The sequence below is a fragment of the Octodon degus genome, unplaced genomic scaffold, assembly GCF_000260255.1.
Source record: "Octodon degus isolate 3935 unplaced genomic scaffold, OctDeg1.0 scaffold00276, whole genome shotgun sequence".
NCBI lineage: Eukaryota > Metazoa > Chordata > Mammalia > Rodentia > Octodontidae > Octodon > Octodon degus.
In genome coordinates, this window is record NW_004524852.1 from 1,958,206 (window position 1) to 1,975,636 (window position 17,431).

At 50.6% G+C, this 17,431-nt stretch overlaps 3 protein-coding genes across 3 annotated transcripts in view; 2 read left to right on the forward strand and 1 right to left on the reverse strand.

Annotated features, from left to right (window-relative positions):
- The window catches only part of Il25 (interleukin 25), a 13,363-nt gene extending 4,146 nt beyond the window's left edge, over window positions 1-9,217 (forward strand). Inside the window, exons 2-4 of the mRNA XM_023706970.1 lie at window positions 5,940-6,013; window positions 6,190-6,425; window positions 8,699-9,217. Coding sequence (XP_023562738.1) covers window positions 6,005-6,013; window positions 6,190-6,425; window positions 8,699-8,954 — 501 coding nt within the window. The 5' untranslated portion in view covers window positions 5,940-6,004 and the 3' untranslated portion in view covers window positions 8,955-9,217. The remainder of the gene's footprint in view (window positions 1-5,939; window positions 6,014-6,189; window positions 6,426-8,698) is intronic.
- Window positions 9,218-10,088: 871 nt separating this feature from the next.
- Window positions 10,089-12,697, forward strand: Cmtm5 (CKLF like MARVEL transmembrane domain containing 5). The gene is made up of 5 exons (XM_023706971.1): window positions 10,089-10,416; window positions 11,339-11,491; window positions 11,983-12,075; window positions 12,352-12,436; window positions 12,527-12,697. The coding sequence occupies exons 1-5, from the start codon at window positions 10,291-10,293 to the stop codon at window positions 12,538-12,540; spliced, it is 471 nt and encodes a 156-aa protein (XP_023562739.1). The 5' UTR covers window positions 10,089-10,290; the 3' UTR covers window positions 12,541-12,697.
- Window positions 12,698-15,564: 2,867 nt separating this feature from the next.
- Myh6 (myosin heavy chain 6) overlaps window positions 15,565-17,431 on the reverse strand; it is a 26,161-nt gene continuing 24,294 nt past the window's right edge. The window contains exons 38-39 of the mRNA XM_004646684.2: window positions 15,989-16,123; window positions 15,565-15,648 (exon numbers count right to left, since the gene is read on the reverse strand). Coding sequence (XP_004646741.1) covers window positions 15,625-15,648; window positions 15,989-16,123 — 159 coding nt within the window. The 3' untranslated portion in view covers window positions 15,565-15,624. The remainder of the gene's footprint in view (window positions 15,649-15,988; window positions 16,124-17,431) is intronic.

Below are 17,431 nucleotides of genomic sequence, written 5' to 3' on the forward strand. Positions count from 1 at the left end.
TTTATTTATTTATTTATTTATTTATTTATTTATTGCAGTACCGGGGATTGAATTTAGGACCCCACACTTGCCAGGCAAGTGCTTACTCTACTGGAGCTCCCCGGCCCTTTAAAATTTTTTTTCTCTTTTTTTGCAGTACTGGAGATTGAACTCAGGACCCTGTGCTTGCCAGGCAAGTGCTTATTCTACTGAGCTATCTCCCTGGCCCTTTTTTTCTCTTTACCTTGGGTTCCCTCTAACTTCCGTGAAAACTGGACAGTTGTCTTTGTTGAAGGCAGAAGGAGGCTTTCCCATATACCGTTACTCTCATTTCTGCCCTCTCTTTCACAAACAGGTATTTAAAGCGATTCAGATATGCTCAGGAAGAGTTCTAGGCGCTGGGTGCACTGGAGGAAAACTAGACTGGCAGGTGGCTAAGATCCTGGGAGGTCAGCAGCCTCACGTAGCAAGTCCTCCAAGATTGTCCCACCATATTCAGGGATAGGAATGATTCCCACCCAGGTCCCGGTCTTCTGGCTCCTTCCCTTTCCCAGCAGTGCTTGAGCAGCTGGTCTTTTCCTTACACTACCCAGATGTCCTTCTTGTTACTCTGAACTTCTCAGGTACTCAATAAATCTTCTAACCCTCCTCCTTTTGGACCTAGAGTACCCAGATTGCCTGGATTCTAATTCTGGTCCCAATGATAACTAGTGACCTTGGCTGCCATGTGACTTTTGGAACTCTTACTTGGAGCTAAAGGACAACAACTGGTGATGAAACAGAACCTGGAGGATTGGCTGGTTGTGAGTATCAAGAGAATACTGAGAAGTGTCTGGCCCACCATGTGTAAATGCTGGATAAAAGCAACTATTACTGTTGCTGTTATTTGGCATCAACCCAGTGAAAGGCACTGGCATGTCAAGGGCATGGTGCCTGTCTTCAAGAAACTTAAATCATGTAGATCATGCTTGAATCTAATCAATGCTTTCTCATTGATCGTGGAATAAAATCCAAGTGCTCCATCATAGCCTGTAAGACCCTCATAACCTACCTACCTCATCTCTTCCCACTTCCATTTCATCTGTTATTTTCCAACATCGATGTTCTTTCTGTTTCTCAAATATGCCAAACTGTTTCTCATCACTAAGACTCTCCATGTACTACCACCCATACCAAGACCATCCTTCCTCCAGATCGTTTTGGTTATCACACTGAATATTGCACCTGTCTTCCTGGTTCTCTGAGTTCGAGTTGCTTTCTCACTCCCACAGTAACTTCCTGTCCCAAAGGCTGCTTAGTTTTCTTCATAGCACTTATCATCAGAAATGATCTTCCTTCCTTATTTATCATCTGTCTCCTTCTAAAATATAAGCTGTATGAAGAAAGAACCTTAGCTCGGTTGTTCTTCTCTGCATTCCTAGTATTTGGAATTGCAGGCATGCAGTAGGTGTCAATAAATATTGTGTGGGTGGATGTATGAATGAGCATAAGCAACCATGACTATAGGACAGAATTGGGAAGCCCGGAGTCCTCACAGTGGGTTATTGAGGGGTCTTTGTTCTTTGATTCTCTGTGTCCTGCAGGCCAAGGTGGCTTCTACTTGATGGTGTGTTCCTTGGCCTAATCATTTTGGGGTGAGGGTACCAGGAATTGAGCTCAGGACCTTGTGCTTTCCAAGCAGGCTCTGTGCTGCTGAGCTACATTCCTGGCACAGCCTAAGCATTATTGTAGCTAAAAGAGATGTTAAAAATAATTAACAACCAGTATCTTTATCACCTGCCAATCAGAACACAGGGATAATAGTCTAGAGCAACGATGGTGAACCTATGGCACAGGTGCTGCAGCAGCCATGCAGAGCCCTTTGTCAGCATGTGAGCCAAGTCGCCGCAGCAGCCAGTGTCATGTAACAGTTGTTGTTGTTGTTGTTGTTGTTGTTGTTGTTATTATTATTATTTTGTATTTTTTTAGGGAAGGGTCTACAGGGTGTTCAGGATCTTAACACTAGATCACACTTATAGTGATTCTCCTGTTTACAGCGTCCCAAGAGCTGGGATTACAGGTGTGTGCCACCATGCCCAGTCTCAGTTGCCATCTCAGAGTGCCCCCGGTGATAGGGCCAGCAAAGCAGACCCAGGGATCGAACCTTGGCTCCTGTATCTGTTTTCAGGGCTTTAATCCGCTGAGCTATTTGGCCGGCCCACCAGTTGTTTGTTTTAAAAGAAAAATCTCACAGTTCAGGTTTAATTGCAACATTGACCCTTTTGTGATAAATAAGTGGGCTTTGTGATGTAGTTTGGGATGTGGTCTCTAGAAATACTTTCGTTACTGATCTCAGGCCTCCATCCATGCTAGTCACCCTTCGGTTGTTCAGTCATAGGGTGGTGTGGGGAAGGGTGCCCCAGGCTGGGCGTTGCATCTCTTTACTAGAAGGCAGCTCCCCAGCGTCATGCGAGGTTAATGCAGGTGAGATTCAGTAGACACCTGGGAGCAGAGAGAGGTCCCAAGGACAATAACTGGGCCAAAACTTCAAGGCAGTAGATGAAAACTTGTATATCTTTCTAAGAAGGGGAAGGAACAGCATCTCTGTCCCCTTGCCTCTTTGTTTGGAATAATATGTGCACTGTAGGAGCCTGAGGGGTGTGGGAGTTTACCTTGATGGCCTCAAATGTACCAACAGGCTACCTGCTCTGGACCTCAGCTCTTGAAGTAATGCAGAGGCCATAGAACTCCCAAGTATCTACTGAATTTCCTCTGCAATAACCTTGCATGACACTGGGGCGCTGCCTTCTAGTAAGGAGATTCTACGCTCAGCCTGAGACACCCTTCACCACACCACCCTACAACTAAACAGCTAAAGAGTAACTGGCATGGATGGGGGCCTTAGATTAGTGATGAAAATATTTCTAGAGACCACATCCCATGCCGCAACACAAAACCCTGCATTTATTTATCACAAAGTGCCAACGTTGCAAACCCCAAGCTTTTCCAAACCAACGGTGGCAGGTGTATTTCATCACCCATTCCTTGCCCTTTCCTGCTGTGCACTTTGCTTACTAGTTTTCCTGGGGGCAGAAGGATAGGAGTCCCAACAAGCCCTCTGTGGCTGCCAGGTGAGGCACAGGCAAGTGGGGACATGTTGGGAGGGTACCTTTGAAGTTTTGTGTTGGGCGAACTTTCCTTTGCTTCCACCTCCGTCATCCTCCCTATTGCCACCTACCTATCCTCACACCCCTGAGGATTCCCTGGAAGCTGAAGTGACTCAGGGTTTCCAAAACTTGTCACCCCAAGAGGAAACCCTCTGGAAAATGTTTCTCATGTCAGGGAGTTACCCTGACATGCTACCAAGTTGCTACTGAGATAAGGACAAAGACTGAGTTAATGGGGTGCGGTGGGGGCATGTGGTTCAGAGCATAGGTTCTTGGTTCAGCCCTGCTTGTTATAGGGTGGGAAAAGCCAACACTGGGGCAGACTGTGTGCTTGGAGAGGCCCTCCCTCTGCCTGTCTGGGGTTTACCTACAGAGGCAGAGAGATTCCCCAAAGGCCACTCCTTAAGGGCAATGGGGCAGAACCAGGGCTATGTATGTTCTCTTTGCAGTGTTAGCAAGTGAAACAAGCAGCTGAGGTCACTTCCAGCTCTACTGACAATGGGTGGTCAAGATCAGAAGACTTGGGCCAAGGCCAGGTTCCAGGTCTCCTTCTGCCCTGGGCTTCTGATTTTTTAGAGGAGATACATAGGAATCCAGCTCTTCTGAAATGGCACTACCCTCTAGGTCCTGATCTTGGGTTGGGGCCATGTACCAGACCAGAGGCTGGAGCACTGCCTCCCAGCCAGCAGGACTGCCTGCCTAAATGGGCAAGAATACCCTGTGCCTTGGGCAGGTATAGATGAGATCTGCCTAACCCAAGCCCATCTGTCACCAGCCAACATCCTCTATGGGGTATTTCCTTTTCACTTGCCACAGATAAGGGTTGGGGTAGCTCCATGTCAGGAGCTTTGCTTTGGAGTTGGTCAGGGCTGGAATGGAAAACCAGCTCCTCTTTGTAAAGGTTTCACTGGAAGTCCAGCCAGATAGGTCAGCAGACTAAAGTGCCTGCTTAGGCAGACACAGGGACCGAGGTTTGATTCCCCATGTGCCACCCCTGGCCCCACCCCTGGGGTGCACTGAGAAGGTGATTGAGACTGGGCGTGGTGGCACACACCTGTAATCCCAGCACTTGGGAAGCTGAAAACAGGAGAATCACTACGAATCCGATCTGTGCAGTGAGACCCTGTAGACCCTGTACTAAAAAAACAAAACAAAACCAAAAAAAACCCACTAAATTTCATTGAGTCTTAATTTCCTTATCCCCAGCATGGGGGTAACAGTTTCATTGTCACGGTTTTATTTTTAGGATAAGATAAGGTAATTGATGTCGAGAGCATAGAGCCATGACTGGCACATGTGTGTAAGTGCACAGAAATGGGGTCAGCAGTGGATGGAAGGACAATAGATGGCTGGGACCAGCTGGATCGAGGTGAGCACGAGGTGAGTACAGTGATATGCCTGGCTTACTGGCTCATTCTCCCAGCTGCCGTGGTTTCTCCCAAGGCCTCTTCCATGGTTCTGGCCCCAACCTTCACTGGAGCAGCTTCTCTTAATTTTCCAGAATACCCCATGACAACAAACAATTCTTTCCTCTTCATCTCCTTTAACCTCTATCTCTTGTTGTCCTTTGTGGCTGTTTTGTCCAAAACATTTGAAGGATTCTCCCTGACTCCACGGTGTATTATTCCTGTTTCTCTTGCTTATTTTCCTGAGTCCTTGGTTACTAGAGGAGTATTTTCTGAGGGAAAGCACATGCAAATCAGGAGACATCATCCTAGAGACAATGTCTGTGTATGAGTGTTGGGCTGAGGTCAGGCTCCAGGGCTGTCAATCCATGGGCTAGAATGAGGGAAAGGCCTGGAGGGAAGTAAGCACTGACCTCTCTGCACAGTCCTCCCCAGCAGGCTGTCCCCTGGGGTCAGCCTTTCTGGGACATACAATTTTGCCAGCAGCCAACCCTGCCCCCTGTTGCTGAGAATGTAAGGCTGAATGGACCTTTCCTATGGCTGGCGAGGGGCAGCTGCTCCTGCCATGAACTCTGCCCCAAGGCCCTGTGAGTGGAGATGAGTCCTTCAGCAGGGTCTTAGGTAAGGTGGTTATGTGTTCTTCCTCTTCCTTGTTTCACCTTTTCATTTGTGCAATGGAGAAAATGATCCACATCTTCTCCCACCAGGCCTTGCCCTTTTAGCCAACAAATTTAAGGGGTAAGGACCTTCCTGGCAGTCCTGTTGGTTGAGAACTATGCTCCTATCCCAGGGAAGAGACCATGGAAAGTGTTAGGATAAGGATGGGGTAGTGACTGGAGAGGGCGAGGGGAGAAACAAGGGAGCAGACAATGGAAGTCAAAGGAGTAGGGGTCATCAAAGAAGAGATGGGGTCAAAGAGCAAAGAGCATGGGGCACAAAGGAGATGGAGGGGAAGGGAAGTGGTCTCTAAGGTGAGCAGTCAGGGACATCTGGGGAAAAGGAGAGGAGTGGAGATCACATGATGGGCGGGAGTAGCAGAGAGCATGGAAAGGAAGCCCGTAGAAGAGAGGTTCAGGGACTCCCTAATTTGGGGTAGCAAACCAACCAAGGAAATCCCCACAGTGCCAGTTCATAAAGACACAGAGCAGCAGAATGCTATTGCTTCCACTTCACGCCCGGAAAGGTTCAAAGAACAACGTTTGCCCAATCAGCTACCAGCCTGGTGATGATGGTCATCACAGCTTCCATGAGGACAGCATTTGAAGCAGCTTTTGGAAATGCTTTCAGGTTTTTTTTTTTTTTTTTTTTTTTTTTGTACAGGGTCTCACTATGCACTTGGAAATAAATTTGAATAAACAAAACAGGTTTGCTGCAAATAAAACCAGGACTCTTAAACTGCTCCATTCAGGCTGCTTCCAGAAGGCTTGTCTGTCAGTCTGGGCAGTGCCTGTGGCTGAGTGAGTCGACTCCAGCATGTACCAGGTAAGGATGCTGCCAGCTGGCGGGGGACCTGCTGAGAGGAAAGGGAGCAGCCCCACAGTGGGGGCTGGGGGGAGACCAGGCTGCCAGGTTTGGGATGTCATGGAGCAGCTTGGAGGAGTTTCGGATGGGAGCAGGACCAGGACAGGTAAGTGCCGTTTTGTTTCTGACCTTCCCAGCAGGTGGCTGCATTCATGGCAGTGATTGTGGGAATCCACAGCCTCCAGAGGGACTGTAGACACAGGCCCAGCTGCTGCCTCAGCCCAGGGCAGGATCCTCCTGAGGAGTGGCTGAAGTGGATTACTGTACCCATGTCTCCTCCAGAGCCTCCTACCTTTACCCACGACTCAGAATCCTGCAGGGCGAGTGAAGACGGGCCCCTCAACAGGAGGGCTATCTCCCCCTGGAGATATGAGTAAGTTTGCAGTCCTCTTCCCGAATGCCTGCACGTGCATCCCTGTATGTACTGGTATCAGGGTGTGTGAGAGGGACCGGAGGAGGTCCAGTCGGTTACAGCCTGCTTTCCCCTTTTTAAAAAAATTTTTAGGGGCCTGGGAGATGGCTCAGTGGAATAAGCACTTCCCTGGCAAGGGCAAGGGCCTGAATTCAATCCCCGGTTCCGCCAAAAAAAAAAAAAAAAATTTATTTGTGTGTGTGTGTGTGTGGCCAGCTCAGCCCACCAGGGGGCTGGGCTGGCTGGCATGTGGTGCTGGGGGATTGAACCACCATCCCTGTGCTTTACTAAGTTTGTTCTAAGTAGGTGCTTTAGACCACTGAGCCATCTCACCAGCCTTGCTTTTCCCTTTTGATCACAGAGAAGTCAGAAAGGCTTGGGAGTTAATTAGGTATGATTTGAATCTCAAGTCTGACTCCCATTGGGGGACCTTAGACCAATAACTCCCAAGTTAAGTTCTCAAAGCTTAGGGTTTTGTTTTGTTTTCACCTGTAAAATGAGATTATAATTCATATGAAGTCCACATCAAGTGAAATAATGTATGCAAGATATATAGTTATAGTGGTTCTCTACTTCTTTTCATTCTCCTTCTTCATCTCCTCCTCCTCCTCCTCTTTCCTTTTTCTCCTTTTTTTTCTTTCCCTACAATGTCCCATGATTTTCTAACTAAAATATCTGAGAAAAATGAAATGATATAGGCATAAAGCATCTCAGTACCAAATGCTACTGCCCTAGGCTATGATTGGTGACAAAAATACTGTTTTATAGGAAAACTCAACTCTTTGGGGCACCTGAGTGGCTGGTTATCTTTGATCCTAACTGTGCTTACCTTATTCTCAGATTTCTGTGCCACACAAATATTATGTCTATCTTTGTGAAACGATGTGAAAAATATTACAAGGCATCGGAATAGGAGCAAAGAATCAAAATATTAAAACTTAGGGCCTCAGGAGTCCCAAATGTAGTTTTTTGTCTTGTATCTTCACTAGGGTCTTATGTCCTCCATCCCCTAAAAGTCTGGCTTTGATTACTCATAGCTTTGGTGATGGATGGAGAGGTTCCAGGAGGGTAGCAAGGGGTCAGCTTTAACTGACAGTAGATCTTAGGTGGAGGAGTCATTGGCCTGAATGCTTTGGAGTTATGTCAAAAGGCCGGATGAGTGCTGGGCCACAGCTGATGGTGCGGGAACCATTAGGGCAGGGTGGGGGGCCTGATGGCTGATTCAGCGTGGTCCAGACCCTCTGTATGGAGGCTGTAAAGCCCTGGCAACCATTCAGGCTGCTTTCCCTGAAGTGTGTTCTGTGCAACACTCATTCCACAAGCTGTGCCTCTGAAAAAAAAATGATGTCAAGTAAATTTGGGAGAGAGTGCTTCAGCCCCTGTTCCATGGAAACTCATACTAATCTCTACATTAAAATCTACAATATGTCTTATAAAAAAGAAACATTAGTCTCAGTGTCTTCCAAACTCATTTGACCTTCGAGCTGTTTTTTTTATGTGGGGCATTTATTAGGGAACCCCTTTTGGGAAATGCTCCAATAGCTGAACCCCAGTTTGTCTTGGATTATATGGGAAATAGTCCCACAATCTGGAGGATTTCCCACTAGGCTGCTAGAGTCCAAACCTTAGGGGTGTCTACTTTTCAGTGAGTTTTATTCTTTTAATTTTTTCCCTTTTCTTTCCATGAGTCCTTTTAGGGTAGCTCACCAAGACGCCATGCACTCTGACGTGCACCGCGACACGGGCTTGCACAGGATCTGGAGGGATGTATGGGCAGTGGCCCTCTGGGCAGTGGGACTAGTGGGGGCACACAGTTAATTTTCACCTTATATTCTTTTATCCTTCAGAGTAGTTTTTACTTTTGCAATAACAGTGAATTTTAAAAACCCTAAAATAATGATACTGAGAAACCTAGTGCTAGAGCCCAGCATGTATATCAGGTAGAAGCAGAGGTGATCTACTGGAGGCTGAGGCAGGAGCGTGCTCACCTTCCTCTGCTTCCCTAAGGATCCCTGACCCAGGTAGAAACCCATTTTTTTGTTCCCTGACCTTGCTTACCACTGGGGAAAAGAAATCCCAGAGAGAAAAGAGGTGATTAGCTCAAGGTGGATGCCAGAAATGAGATAAGGAGCCAGGCCCCTACCGCATCTCTTCCTTCCCCTAGCATTTCCACCCTGCCTGCCCTCCTGCTTTTGGCCTATTGCCCCAGGACCTGACGAGTGTCACTCCTACAGGTTGGACAGGGACTTGAACCGGCTTCCCCAGGACCTGTACCACGCCCGCTGCCTGTGCCAACACTGCGTCAGCCTACAGACAGGCTCCCACAAGGACCTCCTGGGCAACTCAGTGCTGCTCTACCACAACCAGACCGTCTTCTACCGGCGGCCATGCCATGGCCAGCATGGCGCCCAGAAAGGCTACTGCCTGGAGCGCAGTTTCTACCCTGTGTCCTTGGCTTGTGTGTGTGTGCGGCCCCGTGTGATGGCCTAGTCGTGCCTGCTGCCTGCCTGAGGCCGCTCACTGATCGGCACAACTGGAGATGAGTAAACAGTGACCTTGCCACCGTGGGCCAGGGTGCCTAGACTTTTGGTTCCCCCAAGGTGCTATTTGGAGCAGCAGGACCCTGAGACGGGACAGCGGCCTGAGGCAGCGGAACCTACACAATTGCACTTTTGAAAGCACTTTCGGAAGAGAGCAGCTGCGCTTTCTGCTATTGGAAGCTGGTGTCCTGGCATTTCCTCTCAGGAAAGATCTTCAAAGCGCTGCCCATTTTTGGAAGCCACACTTCTGTCTCTCTCTCCCTCCTATCTGCAGCTGCCCTTGCCCAACACATGCCCTTTCTTGGTATTTTCCCCTTTGCTCTGCATTTCATTCATTCATTCATTCATTCATTCATTCATTCATTCATTCATTCATTTTCATTCATTAAACACTCAGTAGGAACCTACCTTGCCTGCATCCTGGTGTACTTACTAGTCCGTTGATGTGAATCATTCTGAGGAAAAACATGTTATTGAACGTGGGGAGATTTATCCAAATAAATATCCATGTTTAAAAATAGTCTAATGTGTCTTTGGTACCCCTGGTGCCAGGAATGGGGGCTGCAGCCCAGCCCCTTTCTCGTCTCTGCACCAGCCCTCACCTACTGCCCCCTTGCCGGTCCTCCCTACCCTCCCAAGTTCCTCTCGCACCCTCCCATCTCCCTCTCTGGCTCTCTGGTCCACCCCTGAGCACCATCATGCTGGAGAGACAGAGGCCCATTGAGACCCTGCAGTAGGCACACAGCGCCCCCTTGTTTCTCCGACAATCTGCCTTTGTCCTCTAGTCCTGGCTGCAGCAGCTTGGTCCTGGGGGTTGCTGCCTGGGCCGGGCTCCAGCTCCCACCCTCCCTAAAAGGAAAAGGGAGAAAGGACCAGCCAAGGAAGAGGGTTAAGGTTATGAGAGGGGGACACCAACTTCTTCAGGCTTGGGTCTTGGAGGGGCTTCTATTCCTGCGCCTGCCTCTTGGCTTACTTCCCAAATCCTGCCCCCCCCCACTTCCCCTCTTTTCCTTCCTTCTCCCCTTTTTTTCAGAGCTGGGGTGGACTCAAGTCAGGGGAGGGTTAACCATGTCTCCCGCCTCTGCCTGTTCTCCAAGGGACTGGTGCAGGCCATAGCAAAGGCATTCTGGGCAGCTGGGTGAAGGCAGAGAGGCCTTCCTGCTTTATGTTCAGGTTTCTGGAAGTGTCTTCTTGCTCCTATCTGCTTTCCTCTTCTGCAGACCTTCTGTTGTTCTTCCTAAGCGGGTAGCCACGGTGGGGAGCTGTGGCCTGTGGGCCCCACGGAGATGTTCAGTGCTTGGGATCGCCGGGACCGGCCCCCCGAGGAGGGGACAGCTGCAGGGCTTCAAGGCTTCGCTGTGGACAAGACCTTCCTCTCTTCCCTCAAAGGCATCCTGCTGGAAACAGAGCTGGTAACAGCTGCCTCCCCACCCTGCTGCCTCCATCTCTCTCCTGCCCAGCTCCCTTGCTTAGCCCTGGGCTGGCCCCCCAGGCTCACTGCTTAGAACCCCATCCCCAAGCCTTCTGGATTCTTCTGCCCATAGTGGTGCCTTTGCCTCCCATTTGGCCTTTATGCTGTCTCTCCATCTGGAGGTGTCTGCCGCAGGTTTCAGTTGTAGCAGGATAGACTGAAGTTCGAGGATAGCATTCTGAGATATGGAGGGAGAGTGAGACATGGGCATGGGCAGATGTCACTACAGTAGCCACTTCTTGATTGAGAAGTCCAGCTATCAAAAAGGGCAACTTCTTCAGCTGTTCTTTATCCACTGGCTGCTGCCCATGGGTGTCTGTTTTCAGGAAAGCCTCTCTGCTGGTTACCTAGCAAGACCACAGCGTAAATTGAAGGCCTCTGTTTATCTGCCATCCTACATGGCAGGAGAGCTCCTATCTTCTGAGCCTCTTCTCTTGGGATGGAGTCAGAGCTCCGGTTCTTGTCAGTGGTGTTCTAGGTGTCTGGGGAGGGGGACAGCATTATGGGGCAGGGATTCCTGAGGTACAGGGCTGCCATGGGAACAACTCCAGGGCTCATACGCACAACATGCAGGCTCTGTGCTCCGGGGGGACTGTGTTGGTGGACCGTTATAGGTCAGTGCCCTGCCCATGGGTGTCTGTTTTCAGGACAGACACTCTGCACATGGATAGTGCCATGTGCAGAGTGGCTAGACCGCTGGGGTCATGGGAATCCCTGGGCTAGCGGGGATGGGGATAGTAATGGGTGATGGTGGGTACAAGTATCCACCAAAGCCAGGCACTGGGTGCCAGCTGGCATAGGGCATGCCTTGCCCCGTGGGAGTGTCCACTTCTTGGCCAGCTTCCCGTGTATTTGTCCTGCAGGCCCTGACCTTCATCATTTTCATCTGCTTCACGGCCTCCATTTCTGCCTATATGGCTGCGGCACTGTTGGAGTTCTTCATTACACTCGCCTTTCTCTTCCTCTATGCCACCCAGTACTACCAGCGCTTCGATCGGCTTAACTGGCCTTGCCTGGTGAGGAACTCTGCCTCCCTTGCTCTGTCCCAGCCCCTTGCTTTCCCTCCCTTGCTGAGTTTTCCTTTCCTCCCAGCTTCCCTCCATATCAATGCCCCAGTGGACTGTGCCCTGTACTCAGAACCATACTTTGGCCCACACTGGTTTCATAGTTGCAGGGTCCCTGTACATGAGGAGAATACCCATCCATCTTCAGTTCTTCTCTCCCATTCCCCAGCCCCCAGCTCTGACCAACTGAGCCCTGCCAGTTGGCATGCTCCAGCTACCCATCAGGGCCAGACCCCTAGTCCCACCCCAGCCCCTGGCACTCTGGGTTCACTTGCCCCCATTCCTTGGGCAGCTTGTTGAGGTCCTTTTCTTGAAAGTGCTTCATATGTGTCTAAGGACATCCTCGTGTAGGGATTCAGAGTCTCTGAAAGCCAAGTCCCCAGTTAGCCTGAAAACCTCAGAATAATGCCCCTGCCTTCTGACATCATCCTTCTGCTCCCCAGGACTTCCTCCGCTGTGTTAGCGCCACCATCATCTTCCTGGTGGTCTCCTTTGCTGCTGTGACCTCCCGGGAGGGAGCTGCCATTGCTGCTTTTGTGAGTCCAGCCCCTCAGGACCGCTGGCCAGTGCTGGCACCCTTCCTGCAACCAAAGCCAAAGCTGTGGGCTGGGGATGTAGCTCAGGGTTGAGTGCTTGACTAGCATAGGCAGGGCTCCAGACTCAACCTTCGGTAGTGCAAAGACCAGCAAACAAAGCCAAAACCAGTGCCTGGGGTTGGGCTTGCACCTCCTCCCATATTGCCTGCCACCCTTGCTCCCTTAACCCAGTGGCCCTGAATCCTCCTCTGTGCTATCCCTGCTCTCCTCCCACAGGTGTTTGGCATCATCCTGGTTTCTGTCTTTATCTATGATGCCTTCAAGATATATCAGAATGAAATGGCACCCAGGGCCACCCAGGGTGAGTGTCTGCACACTGAGAGACGATGCCCAACTCTACGCCACTTACTGTGGCATAACACAGCTTCCCTGCCTGACTCTATCTTCACAGGGGACCAGCAGTGACTCTGAGGCTACTTGACTTCCAGGCCCAGTCAGACACAGGGGACCGCTAAGCCTAGACACAGTTCCTTGTCTTCATGGACCACCCTGCCAACGGTCCCGCCCCCCAACGTCACTGAGGATCAGCTGTGGATCCTGCTGCTTTGGGGTCTGGCCCCTGATGAAGTTCTGACCAGAGGAGGGAAGAAGGGAGGAGGGAAGGAAGCTGGACCCCAAGTCATTCCCAAATTAAAAGAGTCAAATGCTACTGGTGGGTCTTCTTCTCCCCCAGACATTAGGCAGAGCAGAGAAGTAAGGAGCACCGAGGGAAATGTTGCCTGGAGTAGGTCATGGGCCCCTCTGGGGCCAGGTCTGGGCAGTAAGTTGGTGGCTGGCCTGAGGACCTGAAGACACCCTCCAAGTCTGAATTTGTACACTGAAGCCTGAGGCATCTGAGGAGGAAGTTCACAAAATAGTGGATGCAACTTCACTGCGTGATGTGCCTGGCACCTGGAGCTCCACACCCTTTCTGATGTGGATGGTCTCCCCCGCATCCCAGACCTTAGTGGGCACAAGCCGGGGTGTTGTCTGGGGCAAGTGTAGAGCTCCTCCTGGTGGTGTAGGGAGGAGTTGGCTGGGTGTGGCTCGGGACCGGACAGTCGCATCCAAGGGAGAAATTCCCAAAATGCTGATGCTATGAAGGCCCTTAGAAATCAGTTGGTTCAATGTCTTCATACTACAGAAGACAAAACTGAGGTCCAGTTAGGGGAAGTGTCTTCCCTATTCCTGAAACAGCTAGAGGTACAACCCAGCTCTCCTGTTAGCTAAACAGCTGATTTTGATATTGTACTAAGTCCCTTGTGGCTCAAAATACAGCGGCCACATCCCCAGCCTGAAGTGGCTCCGCACATGTTTCCTGAGCATCTGTTATGCGCAGATCTTGTACTCACCCTAGGGATTCAGAGGTGACTGTCAGGCCTGCCCTTGGGAGAGAGACTGGCTAGGAAAGGGCTCCACATGGTAAAAGCTGGGGGAAAGCTTGGCTCTGAGGACATTTGAAGCAGCCGTTGCCAAACTTGGGAATCAGCCCTGCCTGGTCCATGACAGCCCGGAGCAGCCAGGACTTCTTGCCCATCCCAGGGAGTTCAGCATGGCCCAGCTCAGTGGCTCCATGCACGCTGACTTGCTGTTCCCGCTCCCAGGCTGTTGCTGCCCTAAAGTGCCATCCTCCTTCCTCTGGGGTACTCCTTCCAGTCGCAGGACCCTGACCCCTATCCTCGCCCAGACCCTGGATCTTGAACTCTGGTGGAGGTCTGATCCTTTGGTGGTGACCGCTCCTCTCTTGGACTTTTCCTGCCTCCTGTTTCCTGTTCTCACGTCCTTGTGTCCTGGCTTCTCATCTGACCAGGCAGCTTCTCCTGGCAGGCTTGCCAGGGCCAGAACCAACTGTATTTCATGCTTCTCTCAACTCTGCTCATGGTTCCCAGGCTTGATGCATAGTGCATTCTTTTTTTTTTTTTTAATTTTATTTATGTGTGTGTGTGTGTGTGTGTGTGTGTGTGTGTGTGGCCAGCTCAGCCCACCAGGGGGCGGGGCTGGCTGGCATGTGGTGCTGGGGGATTGAACCGCGGTCCCTGTGCTTTGCTAAGCTTGTTCTAAGTAGGTGCTTTAGACCACTGAGCCATGTCACCAGCCCCGCATAGTGTATTCTTAACACAAGGTGACTGACTTGGAGGGTAGAAGAGGATGGACACTACCTCAGAGGAGGGACAGTGGAGGTCCACTCAGGGAGCTGGAGAGAGGGATGTCAGGTGCAGGGATGAGGAGGTGATCTGCAGAGCCTTGCCAAAAGCCCAGTGGAAGCAAGGGTCTGCTTGGAGCAGGTGAGCAGGATCAGCTCAGTGTCCTGAGCAGCTATGTGGCCATTCCTCAGCGGTGACCAGAGACAACAGTTTTGAGCCACACTGCATAAACGTCTGGGTTGAGCACCAGCTGGTCCCAGAGTGCTGGGAATGCCATTGTGCAAGGTGCTGACCTGCAGAGCTGGGGTCAGGTCCTGGGATGACCTGTGGGTTACTTCCAAGGGGCTGACTAGATGGGACCTTCCCCACATCATTTCTCTGCACCTCCGTGCCCACTAGCGCTGAATCTCTCCTGGCACTGGGGGGTGGGGGAAGATCATTTTGGAAAGGACAATGTTCTAGGACAATTTTAACTCCTATGACCTCAGAAGTATGGAAGATGAAGGGTAGTTTCAGCTCCGGCACCAAAATTCTGACTCCTAATGTCTGTAATTGGCTCACCCTGTTGCTGCCTTTATTTTACTCTTTTTTTTTTTTTTTGTACCAGCAATTGAACTCACTACCTCACACTTGCCAAGCAGGCATTGTACCACTGATCTGTATCCCCAGCCCATTTTCCTCCAATTTTTTTTTTTTTGATTGATTGATTGATTTGGCAGAGTCTTGCTATGCCCCTCAGACTTAGAGTGATCCTTCTGTCTCAGCCTCCCCAGTGACGGAATTAGAGGTGTGTGTGAGCACGCCCAGTTTCAGTGGCCAGCACAGTGTCTCTGGGCTCCAGGGCCATCACAACATGTGATACCAAGCAACAAACTTGGGTCCTTGCACTTGTCGGGCAGGTGCTGAGACCACTGAGATATCTCCCTGACCTTTCCTCCTCTTTTTTTTTATTTTTTTTTGCGGAAGCGGGGATTGAACTCAGGCCCTTGCACTTGCCAGGGAAGCACTTATTCCACTGAGTCATCTCCCCAGCCCTTACTTGGTTTTTTTTGTTTTTGTTTATTTATTTAATTTGTTTTTTTCCTCCTCTTTTGAAACATCTCCTTTCCTTGCTCTGTGTGGATGACTGAATAGAGCTGGGACTTGTGATGCCAGGCAGGACACGTCCTCTAGGCTTGGTTTCCTCTGCTGTAGATGTGGGCTGCTTTGGCTCCCACAGCTTTGATACAGGGCCTGGAGCCACCCTCCTGCTGGGCCAACCCTCCTGCTGTAGGATGAAGGTCAGGCAGAAAGGACAAAGGACACAGGCAGGGCCAGGTGCTTATGTTTATTGTGGGTTTTCCCCAACAAGGTTCCGCAGACACTGTCACTCTTCATCGTGCATTTTTTGCTGGGAGAAGAATAAGAGGTATGAGAGCTAGCAAGCAGGATCCCCAGGCCTTGTAAGGGCCTAAGCTTAGGAGAGACCCTTAGAAAGGGAGAGGTTAGCTTCAGGGATCTTGGGGTCCCATGTTAGGGGGGCCTATAGCTTAGGGGTTGGGGTGGCCTTTCTGAGGAGGTTCCAGTCTGAGGGGGGCTGCTACAAGCAGGAGGGCAGATTCCCAGGTTATGAGCACTGTGGGACACTCAGGGCTGTCCACATACAGTGTGAGCAGTAGCTACTCTGAGGGACACACGTCGGAGGGCATGCTGACATGGGGTGGCTACTGAAGCCCAGGGGAGGGGCCCACCTTGGTGCCAATGTCACGGCTCTTGGCCCGAAGCTTGTTGACCTGGGACTCGGCAATGTCTGCCCGCTCCTCTGCCTCATCCAGCTCGTGCTGCACCTTTCGGAACTTGGACAGGTTGGTGTTGGCCTGCTCCTCCTGTGGGCAGAGGGAGCCTGAGGTGAGAGGGGGCCATGTGGATGCTCCCAGTCTCTCCGCCCAAGCCACCCACTTGGCTCCTAACCACCACTCCTCACCCATGTTCCTGTTCCTTCTCAAGCTTCCTGCCCCTGGCTTGGCATCTTCCTCAGACCTGTCCAGCACTCGGAAGGAACCCTTCAGGGCTGCTCACAGCCCAGGACAAATCACATGCTGTCTGCATGACCCCCTCCCCCAAATCTGATTTGCTGTATCTGTTCCAAATGTGGCTCAGATAGATCCTTGCCGAGCCGCAGTTTCTTGCACACGGGTGCTCATCTCACCTCACTTCCCCAATTTCCTGCCTTCCGGGATACCTTCCCCACTGCCCTGCACCGTCAGGCCCCTTCCTGGCCCGATTCCAGCTATACAGTACTTTCCTGCTCTGGGCACCTTCTGCCCCTGTCTCACATTAGCATCTCTATTACCTTCATTTAGACTTAAGGTGCATAAACTATAAACTAAGGCAGGCAGGTGCAGGGGCAGATGCAGCATTGCTCTTGTGAACTCAGACTGTCTGATACACCTCTGAACATACTGGACATGTAAAACAAATGCTTTTAGGGGGTAAAGATTAGAACAGACCTTTGTCCAGGTCCTGCTGTGGCAGATACTCGTCAGCTCATGTAGAGTAGGAGTGTTAATGACGGGGTGGAAAATCACAAACTCACCGCCTCCTCAGCTTGGCGCTTGTAGGCCTTGACCTTCAGCTGCAGCTTGTCCACCAGGTCCTGCAGCCGCAGCAGGTTCTTCTTGTCCTCCTCTGTCTGGGAGAGGTGGGTGAGAGAAAACAGTTTTGGGGAAGGAACAAGAATAATTACTTTTCCTCCCCCATTCATGCCACTGTTCTCCTCAGGCCTCAGCTGCCCCTCCTTCCAGTGGCTCAGGTCAGAGTGGTGGTGAGAAAGATTCCATCCCTGACGCCATTTGTAAATGAATGGGGAAGGGCAGGCCTCTCAGTCAGGAATTCACAAAGCAGTGAAAACCTAGAGATGGAAGTGGAGGAAGGATCTCAGAATCAAAGGGAATTTGCTAATGTGGTCATGTGGAGGCACCTGCAAGGAAGAAAGAAGTGGGGATTATCACGACTCAGATTATTCTAATCTATCATAGCCCAACGCTCTAACTCACTGTACTAGGCCGTAATTCAGGCAACAGGATGACTAGATTCAGTGTCACTTGATCATCAATATCTCCATATTATTGTATGTACTAGGATGCCATTTCTTCTAGTGTTCGTGCCAGGTTTTGGTTCTGCATCTGTCATCT

What these genes read in the sequence shown, in the direction of transcription:
- Cmtm5 (XM_023706971.1), top strand. Translation starts at nt 10,291, where the DNA reads ATGTTCAGTGCTTGGGATCGCCGGGACCGGCCCCCCGAGGAGGGGACA. An exon ending in TCCTGCTGGAAACAGAGCTG is followed by an intron (nt 10,417 to 11,338) that starts GTAACAGCTGCC and finishes TTTGTCCTGCAG; the next exon opens with GCCCTGACCTTCATCATTTT. An exon ending in GGCTTAACTGGCCTTGCCTG is followed by an intron (nt 11,492 to 11,982) that starts GTGAGGAACTCT and finishes TCTGCTCCCCAG; the next exon opens with GACTTCCTCCGCTGTGTTAG.